General features: G+C 41.8%; 1 protein-coding gene across 2 annotated transcripts; it reads left to right on the top strand.

Moving 5' to 3' along the window:
* The first annotated feature begins 6 nt into the window (after window positions 1-6).
* LOC139123092 (COP9 signalosome complex subunit 4-like) lies at window positions 7-13535 on the top strand. 2 transcript variants are annotated; one of them, XM_070689082.1, is made up of 11 exons: window positions 98-190; window positions 789-921; window positions 1494-1573; window positions 7358-7509; window positions 8135-8238; window positions 9868-10021; window positions 10438-10588; window positions 11323-11493; window positions 11968-12083; window positions 12293-12377; window positions 12922-13535. In XM_070689082.1, coding segments are annotated over exons 3-11 (1065 nt in total). In that variant the 5' UTR covers window positions 98-190; window positions 789-921; window positions 1494-1572; the 3' UTR covers window positions 13053-13535. The 2 variants fall into 2 exon arrangements, with proteins under 2 accessions (XP_070545182.1, XP_070545183.1); XM_070689081.1 differs by lacking the exon at window positions 789-921 and having other exon boundaries at window positions 7-190.
* Window positions 13536-14474: the final 939 nt, after the last annotated feature.

The following is a 14474-nucleotide window of genomic DNA, read 5'->3' as shown; positions in this document are numbered from 1 at the left end:
TTAGTTTAAAAAAGCGGAATTTCAGATATCTTCAAATGGATGTATTATCTTATAGTAATTAAAAATATGTATTTTTGAAGCTATGCTAATCCGTCATTACACGAGGTCAGAAAAAGAAAATGGCCGATGTCAAGCAGCAACTCTCGGCTCTTGCCGCTGCTGGAGGTTCGCACAAAGATGTCGCAGACAAGTAAGACTCTCTTGGCTTCTTACCATTTTACAACGTATTTCGTATTGCGGGCTAACAGGAAATCGATATTTACATGTCACATTTCGTCTCGTCACAATGTCGGAGTGGTGACCCTTAAGCGCTCTGTACCCGGATGTTCACTACTGGACAGGGAATGTTATTGATATGTACCTTGCATCTGCTCCTATGACTGTGTGATATGCATTGTATGCGCCCCTTGAAAATTAAAGTGAGCTTGCTTAATATACAGATCATTAATACACAGAATGACTGTTCGAAGATTTAATGTCCAGAAGTTGTGATGAAATTTCAAAATATTTTCAAAATATTACAGAGGTCAGCTACCTTTTGCTCTTGAAAACATTTGCACATCCTTCTTCTTCGTCATCATCATCTTCTTCTTCTTCTTCTCCTTCTTCTTCCACAAGTATTTTGATGTACAAAGTATTTCCCTTGCAAACAACATACAGAGTATAACATGCAATGTTGTTGTCAAATGACTTCGAGCCTGTACTAAGATTCTAAGTCAATGTCAACAATAACATTGGACATTGTATGTACGTTATATCATTCTGTGTTGACATGTTGTACACCATAGGTTTGCATTGCAACATAAATTGGAAGTAGAATAAAGCACTGAAATTTCCCTAATGGACTGTATCAAAAGTAAACCAATGGAGCGAAATACTGAAATACCGTATATTGAAATAGAGGATACAAAATAATAGCAGGTAAATTTTTGAAAGTCACATGATGCCATACGTATCAACTGATAAGCATAATGCTTATCAGGGCTCGAAATTAACTTTTTTCCCTGGCAGTCCACTTGGGCTACCATTTTCTGAAGTTGATAGCCCATTGACAATGGCTTGTAGCCCATGCATATTTTAGTTTAGGGATTTTTTTTTTCATTCACTAGACAAGGAAAAGCTATTTTTCAAGTTTCTGAGCATGAAGTGAATTTGCTAGTCATTTGATGTGAATACTTGCACACCTTTAATACCCAAAGGCAATAGTGATACTCAAAACTTTGGTGACATGGCATGCCCAGTACAGACTGAATTTCATGTCCCAGGTTTTGGTAGTCTGTTTGGACTACCATTTCATGAATTTTGGTTGCCCCTCTGAAAAGTTGGTAGTCTGTGGACGTGGGACTACCGCTAATTTCAAGCCCTGCTTATAGCCATATGTCATAGGTGTGTTTCACTGTCTTATTAGATGGTATGAAATTATGTCTAGTATAACACTAAATGTATCACCAGTTTTCTCATTCAAGTTTCCGTGTGTATTCTTTGTTCAACAGGTATCGTAAAATATTGGATGCCATACTGAAGAAGAAAGGCAAGGACTTGATTGCAGGACTGAAGTCATTTGTAGAAGCAAGTACGTGTTCTTACACACATAAGCCTCATGAAAGTGAAACGACAAACCTATTAACCCTTTTCCTGCCGAGCGCCCCTGTCCGTTATCCTGCCAAGTCGGTCAAAACCGGCCCCCTTTTCCGTGTCTACAGAAGATAGGCTCTCCTGCACGCTTTCCTGCCAGGCATTTGGCGGGAAAATACCGCATTTTCGGGGTACGATTACCGACCATATACGTGTTAGACTTCAAAAATTTTTGCATGCCGGTATAGAGGGGCAACCGCTGATGAGGTTGTGTCCAGAAAATGACGAGGTCACGGGCGTTGTTTGCCCCGGGGGACGTGCACTTTTATGCCCTTTTCTAGCTTACTTTTGCGGAAGTAAAGCTCGTTCGCCGGCACGCACGGCCACACCGGGGAAACGTCACCTCTCTCGTGGGTTAGTAGAAGACCCAGGGGTTAGTGCTATGGGTGCGGCAGCACCCTCAAACCTGTCCTGTTTCCCCCGGGTTGTGTCACTTGGCCACGTACTTTTGAACGACTTGGAAGAGTCGCACAGTGCAGTCTGCTTTGACGTAGTGTCAACGACATAGCTCCGCCATTGAAGGAAGGCGTGTACGTAGTTTGGCCAGTTCAGTGCACACTTAGCTCGTTAGTGTTACCGTTTCCTAACAGGTTAGTTGTGCAGTTGTTACTAAGGTGCAGTTTTGTACCACCTTAGCTCTGGAAAGTGCAACTGCTCTATGCACTAACCCAAACGACAGATGGTTGGTACAATGTCTACGTCGCACGAGCACAGCCTCCGTTGGGCTGTGCCCCTCCCACGTGATATAACGCACGTTCATCCATTACTATAGCGTCCTTACGGATCTGCCAAAAACGAAAGTGGGGGTAAAAACAAAACAAACGAAAATATGCGATCATAGATAGTATTTTATTCGGGAATAATTTACATTATGCCGAACAATAAATCTCGGAGTCTGTCTCGACGTCCGAGTGCATGGTCCGTGTTTCAAAAATTACAATCGGGGTGGCAGATCCGTGTTTCAAAAATTATAATAGGGGGAATTGTACAAAATAATCCGTCTAAATAAAACAAACGAAAATATGCGATCCATAGATAGTATTTTATTCGGGAATAATTTACATTATGCCGAATAATAAATCTCAGAGTCTGTCTCGACGTCCGAGTGCATGGTCCGTGTTACAAAGATTACAATCGGGGGATTGTACAAAATAATCCGTGTTTCAATTTACAATCAGCGGGATCGTAAAGCACAAACAAATGGCACAACCGTGCTCAAAATGTGATCATGGTCCGTTTTAAGAATACAGTCAAGCCACTGTTAGGCGAAGCTGTCCCCTGTCCGTTATTTACGTCGGGTTCTCTTGCTGATGGGTGTCGTCGGGGCTGTGTGAGTAGAGGTCTGCACGCCAACGCTCCTCTTACCTCGTAGCATCATGCGATGATGAAAAGCCGCAAAACACTCGCCCTCGTGAAGATGAACCCCGCACAGACTACATCCTTTGGACGTCTCAGACAGTCGTCCGCTCGCAGTGGTCTTACCCTCTCTGCTACATACTTTACAGCATTTCTGCCGCCCCTCCAAACGGCTGACAACGTGCATCGGCTGATTTTGTGGATTGATGTACGAGGCAAGAGAAACGGTGGCCTCGACCTCTCTCACACTGGGCTGCGATCGCCCACAATAACCGCCAATGAGTTGTTTCCCGACACGCAGATGAAACATCTTATGGGTCAGCTTACTATCAGGGTGTACATGCTTGAAGCATATATATGCATTTACCAGGGCAACATCAATCAGGTAACATGCCAGATATGTCCACCATCTGTGGCTCTTGCGCCCAGTGTGAAAGTACTTGCGCTTCTGGTTGGCTCGGTCGACGCCTCCCATGTACCGGCGATAATTATACAGCGACAGAGGCACTTGTCGCTGCTCGTCTCCCTCCCCCACTGGCACGCACTCCAAGGGTGGATAGACCGTATTCAAGATCAGCACCTGAGCGTTACTATCCTGATAAGCAGTGATGTTAAGACGAGAGTCCGTTCTGGTCGTGGCTTTCATATCCCCAACAGACAGAGGAAGGCGCTTCCTCTTACCCGGCGGAATTAATTGAGGGGGCATGGTGCGACGATTACGGCGGTTAAAACTCCCGACCATGTAGATCCCGGTCTCCATCAGCTCTCTAGCAGTAACGACCGTGCTAAACAGGCTATCACAGAATAGGCTGTGATTATATCCACAGAATGGCTGGACCAGCTCCATCGTAATTCTTTTCACCACACCTCGCTCCTGCCGTCTCCCATCAGTCCGATCCCGAAATTTCACCCTAGGTACGGTGCAAAGTTAGCGATGTATGCAGTGGTGGAGTCGCACAGCTGCCATATCTTGAAACCGTCTCGATCAGGCTTATGCGGTAATCTCTGCTTAAATTTAGAACGGCCCTTAAATCGCACCATGCCCTCGTCGATGGAGATCTCTCTACCCATCTTATAATTATTTACGCACCTGTCAACTATGGGCTCCATCCATGGATTGATTTTATAAAGGGGATCCTCCTGACACCGACGTCGGCGGCGTGCCTCATCAGGATCACGACGTGGATCGTTCTCTGGGTCTGCCAGATGAAAGTATCGCATAAGCTGCTGAAAGCGACTGCGGGTAATCACAGTAGAAATACCCTGGTTTCTCAGAAAGGGATCGCTAGACCAATAATCCTCCACTGATGATTTACGGTCGATACCCATACAGACTAAGACGCCAATGAACGCCTGCACCTCTCGGTAGTCAGCGTTACGCCAGTATTTATCTATTTTCCTAGCGATATATCGCTGGTGGAATTTGGCGTATTTATTAGTCTCGTCCTTGGCCAATCTGATCAGTGTAGCTGGAATAAACTTAAAAAAGTAATCGAGCTCACGGGAGTGGCTGGGCAAGGTGAAAGTCGGTCCTCTCTCATGGTCAAAATCGGTCTCCTCAAATATATTAGCATCGGTAGTCTCCGACATACGCCAGACAGGAGGGGTGTTGTCCTCCGCCAACACAGCAGCAACGTCATCATCGTCGTCAGAGCTTGCCTCACCTACATACTGCCTGTCATAAAAGTCATCGTCCTCTGCCGCATCCTCGTCAACCTCCGAGTCGGACTCAGCGGTGATATCACCGTCGTCTGGGCGTCTGGGCCTGAACTCGCCCGTAGCGGCATCAAGGATCATATCTGGCTCAAAATCAGGTGGGCTATCCTGATAACGAACCCTCCGCACTATCTTTTTCGGCGGGGACATCGCAGCACACGAAACTATGGCAGGAGCGGGCTGGGCAGCCTCTGCTGATGACGAGGACTCAAGCTCTTTCGCACTGGGCACAGGAACCTCTCCTGACGCAGGATGAGGGCTCATGGTGCACGCAACAGGTGGTGTCTCTCCCGGAGCAGCCGGGGCAGAACCAATGGCATCAGCCGTCTCGTTACTCACTGTCTCACTAGCAGCAGCAGACGTAGTCTGTGCAGGTGAAGTATCTCCCACAAGAGCAGATGTAGTCTCTGCAGGTGAAGTAGTCTCTCCCGGAGCAGCCGGGTGAGAACCATTGGCAACCGGTGACCCGTCATCATCCTCATCGGCAGAACGATCGGTCTTACGTTTACGCTTACCACTGGGTTTTTCAGCCGGAGATAGCTTCACCTTACGGGAGCGTTTCTTGCCCGACTTCTTAGAACGTTACTAGGGACATCACAACGATCGCTACCACTACCGCCCGGAGACTCTGCATCTTTGAGCTTCAGTCGTCTGCTCGCCTTCAGAAAACTTTTGCGGTCCGTCAAGCTCATGTCTGGAACAGTGTCAACAGACTAGCAGGTCCCTCCCTTTTAAAGCCACAGGGAAACAAAGCCCTGGACATGATTGGACGCAGGGGTGTTTATATATGCATCCACCTGTTATTATAATGGACCTACGGCAATCAGTCCACCAACCGGCGCTGACATTCCTACCCGTCATGTAAATTGCCTGTCCGCACCATTTGATATGCTAATAATACTCATTTGCGATGCAAATCCCTCGAGCACTTAGCATAACATAGTCAATGTCATTAGCATCTCAACTTGACATTCCGTCCAGCTGGGTACGTGGCATGCGCACCTGCCACCCAAGGACGTTGGCCCAAGCCCATGTTTAGTACGGGTGGGAAACCCGTATCTTTAACCTCATGTCCCTTCTAAGTACGCCTGCGCAGGGCGTATTGTCATCCAAGTCGGTGACAAGCCAACCCGACAGATCGCCCATTAAGCAGTAATGGACTGGCCGTCTCGTTCTTGTACGGCAACGAACAGTGCTTCAGCGGCTTGTTTAGGTCATAACCGTCGCCTGCCGAGCGGCTTACCCAACTAAGGCGGTCAAAGATGAAGGATGCCAAAATTGTCAACAGCTGTCTTGGCCTCGTCCGTTGGGCAAACATGGCTCCTTCAAATAACGTGGCCAGCACGTCTACGTCATCAGCGGTGATGACGACCCGTCATGACGCCCGAGTGCGTAAAACTCGGAATATACCGACAGGTACCTCTACCTGAGTCGGTCATACTACGGTATAAACCGAACACAGGTCTGCCAACTCCCGTTAGACTCGGCCGTTAGCCGAACTTCACAGGGACAACATAGGCGTAACAAGTTGGTGAACAACGGTTCACGCACCTAACCGCAGCCGCCAAGTCGGTGAACAATGGTATCAAATTTTGAGGCCATGTTCGTGAATGGCAAGGCTGAGGCGGTGTGTTTCGTTGTACGGCTTGAACGTCTAGAGCCAAGTGCAGCCAACAACGTCCGACATCTGAGTGGGTAGTCTTTTCGAGAAGGTAACAAGTCGGTTAAAAGCGGTGGTTACCCTTCACAAATGTCGCTCAAGTCCGTTCGGATCAGTTCCATGTCAGGGACTAATCAAGCCGAGTCCGTCAAATCCGTCCGCACTTCCCGTCAATCAGGACCAAGTCCGTGATTTTCGTCTCGCACCATTGGCAAAATATTGCACCGCCAGCTGAGGCGGTCTTAGGCGGTTGCCTTACAGATTAGCGTTGCCGAGACGGTCAATTTCGGCCGCAATCTATGTAGTGCCTCAGAGCCAAGTTAACCCAAACTCCGCTAGAATACGTCAACGTGCTAACCTGCCAAGTACGCTACTCGTCCCCCCCCAAAAAACCAGTCCCCCACCGGGGTGGGGGACTGGCTGGGTAGCTTCCGCACCTTTCCCTGTCGTTGGACTCTCTGTGAACCCATTTCGAGAGCAAACGCTGTTCCTCGCCCAAAACCTGTCCTCGAACGACCCCTAGCGCGAGCAAGGGTTTGCTACACGTAGTTCCGTCGACTAGGCAGGAAAGGGGGTACCAAAAAGTAGCCCGATTTCCACCGCCTTGGCAGGATAACGGCCGTGGCTGCTCAGATTCTAGCTACACCGAATTTCAAGCGGATTTTCACCGACTTGGCAGGAAAAGGGTTAATAACATATAGTCCATGATTTAAGCAGATCATTTGGTGCATGATTTAAGGCAACTGAATGTTATCCACTGATTGTGAATAATTACCATTCATTTGCATACTCATACAATGCTTGTTAATTCGCTTTGCATAAATGAAACGTGTATCAAGCATTAGATGTTGAGAGTACAGTGTAGTAGTAATATGATCAATGTACAGGGCTAGATGCTTTGGCACGGTTGGTCATTATTCTTGCTGCTGTTTATACATTTCCTAAAAAATGTCTGTGTTGTAACAAGAATTTCTTCATCCTCTCTCTCAGTGGTCAATGAAAATGTCAGTCTCGTCATTTCGAGACAGATTCTGACAGACTGTTGCAATCATCTTGCAAAGTTACCTGATGATATCTCCAAGGAAGTGTCACACTTTACATTAGACAAAGTACAACCAAGGGTTATTTCATTTGAAGAACAGGTAAGCACTTTCTCCAACAGTGTTGCCCTATCCTGTATCTGTTTATGATGTATTAATGTAGTCAGTGTGAAAGATTCAGTGTTTCTTGTCTCATTCTCTGCTGTGATGAGTTTCGTTGTCTCCTCGTACCAATAAAGTTTGTAGAAAGAGTAAACTGTTTCAATACATTGTAACTTTGTTGGAAAGAGGATAAACTGTTTCAACACCTTATAGCTTTTTATTGTTAGCTGTAGTTTTCTTTTGAGGATGGACAGTCTAAATTCAAGAGCCACTAAACCTAGCCTAGGCAGATTTCATCATGATGACCCCCAAAGATCATTTTATAGGGACAGAACAAAAAAATTGCATCAAATGTGGCAATGCCGCAGGCTGGCTGAAACAGTGCTAAAGGTACTGCATATATAGTTGTATCAATGAACAATTTATAAGGTATCTCACACCTCAGTAATAAAGCATACACATGAATGTCACAAAATATTAAATTAAAGAACTTCTGCAGTATAATATTGTAAACTTCTCATACATGCTCCTGTGCCTGAGAATATCACAAAATGTGAAATTGGTAGTACTGTATGATAACTTCTCAATTTCCAACCATGTCTGTGTCTTTTTAATGCTTTTGAAGGTTGCATCAGTAAGGCAGCATCTAGCAGAAATCTATGAAAGAGAACAGAGATGGCGCGATGCCGCCAATGTCTTAGTTGGAATACCTTTAGAAACTGGACAGAAGTAAGTTTTATATCATTTAACCTTTTTTCTGCCTAGCCTGTCACCTCCCGTTATTAAAACTCAATAAGCTACTCATATTGTTACCTACTTGGAAATTGTATGCTACAGCTAGTTAATTTATTCAAATCTGTGTTTACAGTATCTATTTGAGAGGCCTTTTTGACGTAAAAGTCCTTATTAAAATGCAAATTGTGGTACATGTTATGTTTCACTGATTGTAAAATATGCACTCGGTATGACAAGGGGCAAATATTGCATGCACGTATTTTTGTCTTTTTTTTTACCTTTGTACGCTGCACTCATCTGCCATCTGCATCACTCAGGAGGAACTAACATTTCATAAATATGTAATCTCTTTGCATTGGAAAAGATATTGCACTTTCCGGGAAGTTTGTACTGACAATAAAATAGCAATTCAGTAGCATTGCTTCTTCAAGTTCACCAGGGAAATAATTGAGTTTTCACTGTGGTGTCTGTACAGTTGCAGATTAAGTACAATGCCCTACAAGTGCCAGTAATAAAATTTTCATCTGATTTGTTTTGCTTGCTGTAAAATGTCTCTTTAAATACAGACAGGCATGTGCTGTAGTTTACTTAACAAACAAAAAATATACATAATTCATTAAACAAGAACTTCCCCTATAAAAGCTGGATTATCATAAATCTATGCAAATGTAAAAAATCCACGCTACTGATTCGACGTGCCGTGTTTTGTCCCAGAATCCCATGATTTTGCCATGTTTTGGGCGTTCATTGTCGTTGAATCTTGCATATGATGTGAATAGCGACTAAAGTTGAAAATAACTTGAAAAAATGTTCCCTTTGTTGTCGGAGAATGCATATGTTTCAAAATGTGTTCCATGTACGACCAAGTGACCCCTCCTTGCATATGTCACAAAAGTGCCCATCAGATTATTCAAATTTATCATACGGTCAAAGCGATGCTATGAAAATTCAAAAACTCCCGCCCAGTGCATGCAAATGGCTGCATCTTCAGTAATCCCCTATTGTGTGCCCACGGTCCTGTAAGTTCCCGTTAAAAGGCATGGTTCAGGCGTCAGATTGTCTTGCCAGGAAATTTACTTACTATATTACAATTTCAATGGAAAACAAAAGGCTATGACACCTCCATAATCCTCTTACAGACTAGAACAAACTCAATCCTGGGATTGATTCACCTACCTTTAAAGAGCCTTATTACCCAGATTTCAAAAATTTTCCAGAGTACACACACAAAACAAATTGGTGTCAGTCGTAATTTGCAAAATAGAAATTGGTGGCAAACATGTTCGTTAATTTTAGATATTTTCCAAGTTACTCAATTATTGATGTTTGCTTTTTCACATTTCAAGTTTCTATCAATAAGGAACATATGCTACAATGATTTATCAAACTTTTTAAGCATCGCAAATGTTTCTCCTCTCAACTAACGATATTCTGTAAATGACAAATCAGAGACACGCATTGCTTTTGTGCTTTCCCAAGTTACACAAACATAATGAGATTTGCTCTTATTCACTGAACAGACAATATTTGATACATTACAAATGAACATTGAGACAGACCGTGGTTTAGTAATTTCGGTAGCTACGCATACAATTGAAACTTGCTTTATTGTTCACTCAACAGACAATATTCTGTAGATTATAAATTAGAGACATACCTGAAGATAGCCAGGCTTTACCTAGAGGATGAAGATCCAGTACAGGCTGAGGCATATATCAACAGAGCATCTCTACTCCAAGCAGATTCTACCAATGAACAGTTACATATACACTATAAAGTAAGCACAATGGGAATTTCTGTGGTCATATAAGTGTGTCTGCTTATCTGGAACCTCAGATTAGCATTGAGAGAAATTTTATCAACCATCTCAACATCCAGATTTGAGTGAAATTGAATTATTTATGTCTATTGCTGAACAAGAATACTATTTTTGTCAATCAAGAAAGCTTATCTAAGCCTTTCTAATATTATTAAATCACTTATCTTCAATATTGTACATAGAATTTTCAATGTCCAAAGATTTTCATATTATCAGCTGAAAAACAGGAGTTTCTTTGCCCATGTAACAAGTTCAGGACGCAAGCACATAGAATTTTGTATTTTTGGGTTGTAGTAACATACCATAATTACCATAATACATTTTCAATGTCGGTGTCCATAAGCCGTCAAAGTAACATTGTATTTTCTGAACAGGTATGCTATGCCAGGGTGCTAGACTATCGTAGGAAATTCATCGAAGCAGCACAGAGATACAATGAATTATCATACAGGACTATCATTGCAGAAGAAGAGAGAATGCAGGCTTTGAAACATGCCCTCCATTGTACAATTCTAGCATCAGCAGGTATAGTAGCTTGATCCTTCCAGTCGGTGTTTGTATCATTTACTCATTAAACCTTATGACATTTGTAGACTAACCATTACAATTTAGCATGTAGACTGGTCTTACATCTATCATGCAAACAATATTGTCTTATAGTATGTTTACATGTAACAGAATTTTTATTTATTTGTTATGGGAATGTAGGTTGTACTCATTCTTCATGCCTTCAGTCAGAATCAGTGATTTTGTTCTCGTGTGAAGTTCAAATCTTTCCTTAATTATTTTAACAACAATCGTGGATTGAAATTTGATACTGTGGTAGATTTTACTTTTCACGCAGTCAGGGACTTTTCCAGTTCTATCATAGAATTTAGTCAGTTTTAAATACAATGATGCAAGGCACTAATCCAATAATTTTAATACTACATTCTACAAGAACCACGAGTAGGGCTGATATCATATGTCTGCCATGATTATAAACCTTGTCTTGTCAATTCTATGATATATGTACGTCTGTATTTTGAATGCTGAAGGTTGGTCTATATATCAAGAAAAAGGCATGCAGGGGCATGTAATGCTCATTTCCGAAATCGATGTACTTAATTATGTAAAGGATATTAATGAGCATTGTTTGAATATGCAAATCAACTTACAATGAGTCATTGTCTGAAAGTTTTGAAGTAAATGCTAACCACGAAGAGTTGTGTGGTCATCTTCCAGTAACTTCGCACCATCTCTTGTCTTCCCTGATACAGGTCAACAGAGGTCACGTATGCTTGCAACTCTTTTCAAAGATGAAAGATGCCAACAATTGCCAGCCTATGGCATTCTAGAAAAGATGTACTTAGACCGCATTATCAGAAGTTATCAGTTAAAAGAATTTGCAGCCACGTTACAGTCTCATCAACTAGCTACCACAGCAGATGGTAGGTGCAATATCACATACAATTTGCATGGAATTATTCTATCTGTTACAAGTCACTGCACATGTAGAGAAAAATTTTGAAAATAAGCCAACAGTGTGGTGTAAATGTCAATCAACTTGAATATTTTACAAATGAAAATGTTTCTGACTTCCTCTGAAGACTTTGTCATTACTACAACAATGTCAATCTGTTCTAAATGTCACTTAATCTTCATGAAATAATCTTCATTGTGTGTTTAGTGTAATAGAATTGTGATACCAGCCCTGAGAACCTAAAAGCAACTTTGGTGTCCCGAATATGTACAGAATAATGCATGCAGTCAAAAACATCTGAAATTAATTATTTGTTTATTTATTCTGCATTTGTTTGATTTGTTCATTATTTATGCATTTGTTTATTTATATATTTACTTATATAATTCTGTTTTGTTTGCGGACTGAGTTTCTTATGTGTTTTCTGTGTGCTTGTTCACAGGTTCTACAATTCTAGACAGAGCAGTCATAGAACATAACCTACTATCAGCCAGTAAACTGTACAATAACATTACATTTGAAGAATTGGGTTCACTGCTTGAAATACCACCAGCAAAGGTAGGAAACATCACTGAAAAAGTTCCTTTGTTGGCAAATCTTAATTTGCAAAGACTTGGCATAAACTAGACTCTCTCACAGCCTGTCGTTTGTTACAGGGTTTGACTGTTCTCATACCGGTATATGTGGGAATCATATATGTGCAGTTTAATCTGTGACATGCATAATGCCTCTGTTTCAACATGTCTGTTGTTTTCCACTCAACCCAGGCTGAAAAAATAGCATCACAAATGATTTCTGAAGGAAGAATGAATGGTTGCATTGATCAAATTGACAGTATTGTACATTTTGAAGGTAAGATTATCGTCAGTTTTCAAAAGGAACATCTGATTAGCTTGGCCAGTCAGTGCCATAGATATCTTTCACTGAATTTGCTTCTGAAATGTCAAATCTTAAAAAAAAAAGCTGATATGGTGAGCCGTGTGCCCTGTAATGACAACGTTTCTGAATTCCTTGAATTAACATAGTAATTCCTACCTACCGTACATGATACAGATTTCTTTGCATTAACCCTATACCAATCCATAGAATCTGTACAGTTTCCTTGATTCAAAGACTTTCTTTTGTTAGTGGTACAACAGTTAGGTTTGCATGGTCAGCTATTATTATCACAACTGTGGGAATCTTTCTGCCAGTACATACACGTACATATATTGTTTTAGCATTGTACTTGGTTAATTCTGTTCTGTACAATTTACAGTAACCTACACATGAGCCATAACTATGAGAACCCTGTCCAATTGAAATTTGTTGAAATTTGTCTGATTCAAGAAGATTTCATGTACATAAATATGTATTGCACAGGTATAATTGAATTCAAACTGTGCTTTGTTATCAGGCCGGGAGACTCTACCAAACTGGGACAAACAAATCCAGAGCCTGTGTTTCCAGGTTAACAACATCTTAGAGAAAATCATCCAAGTTGCGCCAGACTGGGCAGCACATGCAATGGATGCTCAGATGACCTGAAGACCAGAACTAGAGAGATCTTTTCACAAACTGCGTTCACAAGCATGAAAGATTTCTTACAGCAAGTAGCTTTGATCCATCAACCTCATAAACTTTTCAATCACCAAAATAATTGTTACCCTCTACCGGTAATACACACATGAAAAACAGAGTTGATAAGTGTCTGCTAACGGAAGTTATTTGTATGAGCAAATTTGCCGTGGTTGACGGTTTTGTTTTTGGTCCAGAGGAAATTGAATATTGCTATCGTTCACTGGTAGAAATCAGATGCAAGCATTTCATTCATAAATGGCTTTATCCACAAGAAGAGGAAGAACTTCAGAAGTACATGAATGTTCACCAGTCAACATTAAATGGCTTTCTACTGCTGATGTACAGGACAACTTGTAGGGTTCAACACTTTTCTTGAAAGCAACAACACATGAAGCATAGTGTATACTTTTAACAGGCTTCAATAAAACAGCTTAATTGACAAAAAATTTACTGATTTTGTGTGAGTAGATCTTTGATAATTCAGTTTGTTATGCCGTCTTTAAAAACAAGCCTCTATGGACGTCCTATCAAAGACAAGCAAATCTTTTTTTCAAAACTCAAACCTGAGTGCTACATGTTGTGTGTGTGTGTGTGTGTGTGGGGGGGGGGCACATATTGCTGATTTTGGTATGAGTGTTCCCAGGACATTTTCAACTACAAGACACAAACTCTACAGTTTATTGTGGGGGGGGGGGGTCGAAAATTTGGGCTGGAATATGGTGTCAAAACTCTTCATTTTCTACAGAAAGATAGGACACAATCATGCTATGGCCCACTATGTTGCCTGCTAATCTCTGAGATGCATGTATTCATTGAATGGTACATGTATGGCTCATTCAAAACAAAACCATATGCAGAGAGGAAGTTGTCTGTGTAGAATTTGCCATAGAGCCACTAGGGATTATTGGCAGTCTAAATCCCATTGATCTATCAACTACAATAAGCCAGGACAAAGTTTCATATTATTATTCGTATCATTATTGATAATACTGTCACTTGTCAACCCTGGTATGTATCAAATCTGTGTAAAAAATTGCTTGCACTTCATCTCAGATACTGGATTTAAACACTCTTGCCAGTGTAAGTAAATATCAAATCAAACATTGAACACCCTAGAGACACCTAATTCAGGCTTCTGAGTGTTAAAATATATCAGAGCAGTGTTCCATCATGTTTCATGTAGTGCAATGATGTACCCTTTGGGATACCTGTTTGCATTGGTTTTTGTGTCCAATGTCAACTACAGTGTCTAATTCTACTCCCCAAAGCATGACAAGACACGGTATTCAGCTTGTCGACTGGGCCGGAGGCCTGTACTTTTGTAAACTTCATTGGTATTGTTGGCAAGTGAATTCTGGTCCAGACTATAATTCAAATGTAAACAATAAC

This window comes from Ptychodera flava, chromosome 22, assembly GCF_041260155.1.
Source record: "Ptychodera flava strain L36383 chromosome 22, AS_Pfla_20210202, whole genome shotgun sequence".
NCBI classification, from domain to species: domain Eukaryota; kingdom Metazoa; phylum Hemichordata; class Enteropneusta; family Ptychoderidae; genus Ptychodera; species Ptychodera flava.
The sequence above is the reverse complement of the archived record's forward strand: the minus strand, read 5'-3'. Positions and strand labels throughout refer to the sequence as shown.

Coding starts and splice junctions, on each gene's coding strand:
- LOC139123092 (XM_070689081.1), top strand. CDS start 120: ATGGCCGATGTCAAGCAGCAACTCTCGGCTCTTGCCGCTGCTGGAGGT. Junction 8,239..9,867: donor CCTTTAGAAACTGGACAGAA/GTAAGTTTTATA, acceptor TTCACTCAACAG/ACAATATTCTGTAGATTATA. Junction 11,494..11,967: donor ACTAGCTACCACAGCAGATG/GTAGGTGCAATA, acceptor GCTTGTTCACAG/GTTCTACAATTCTAGACAGA.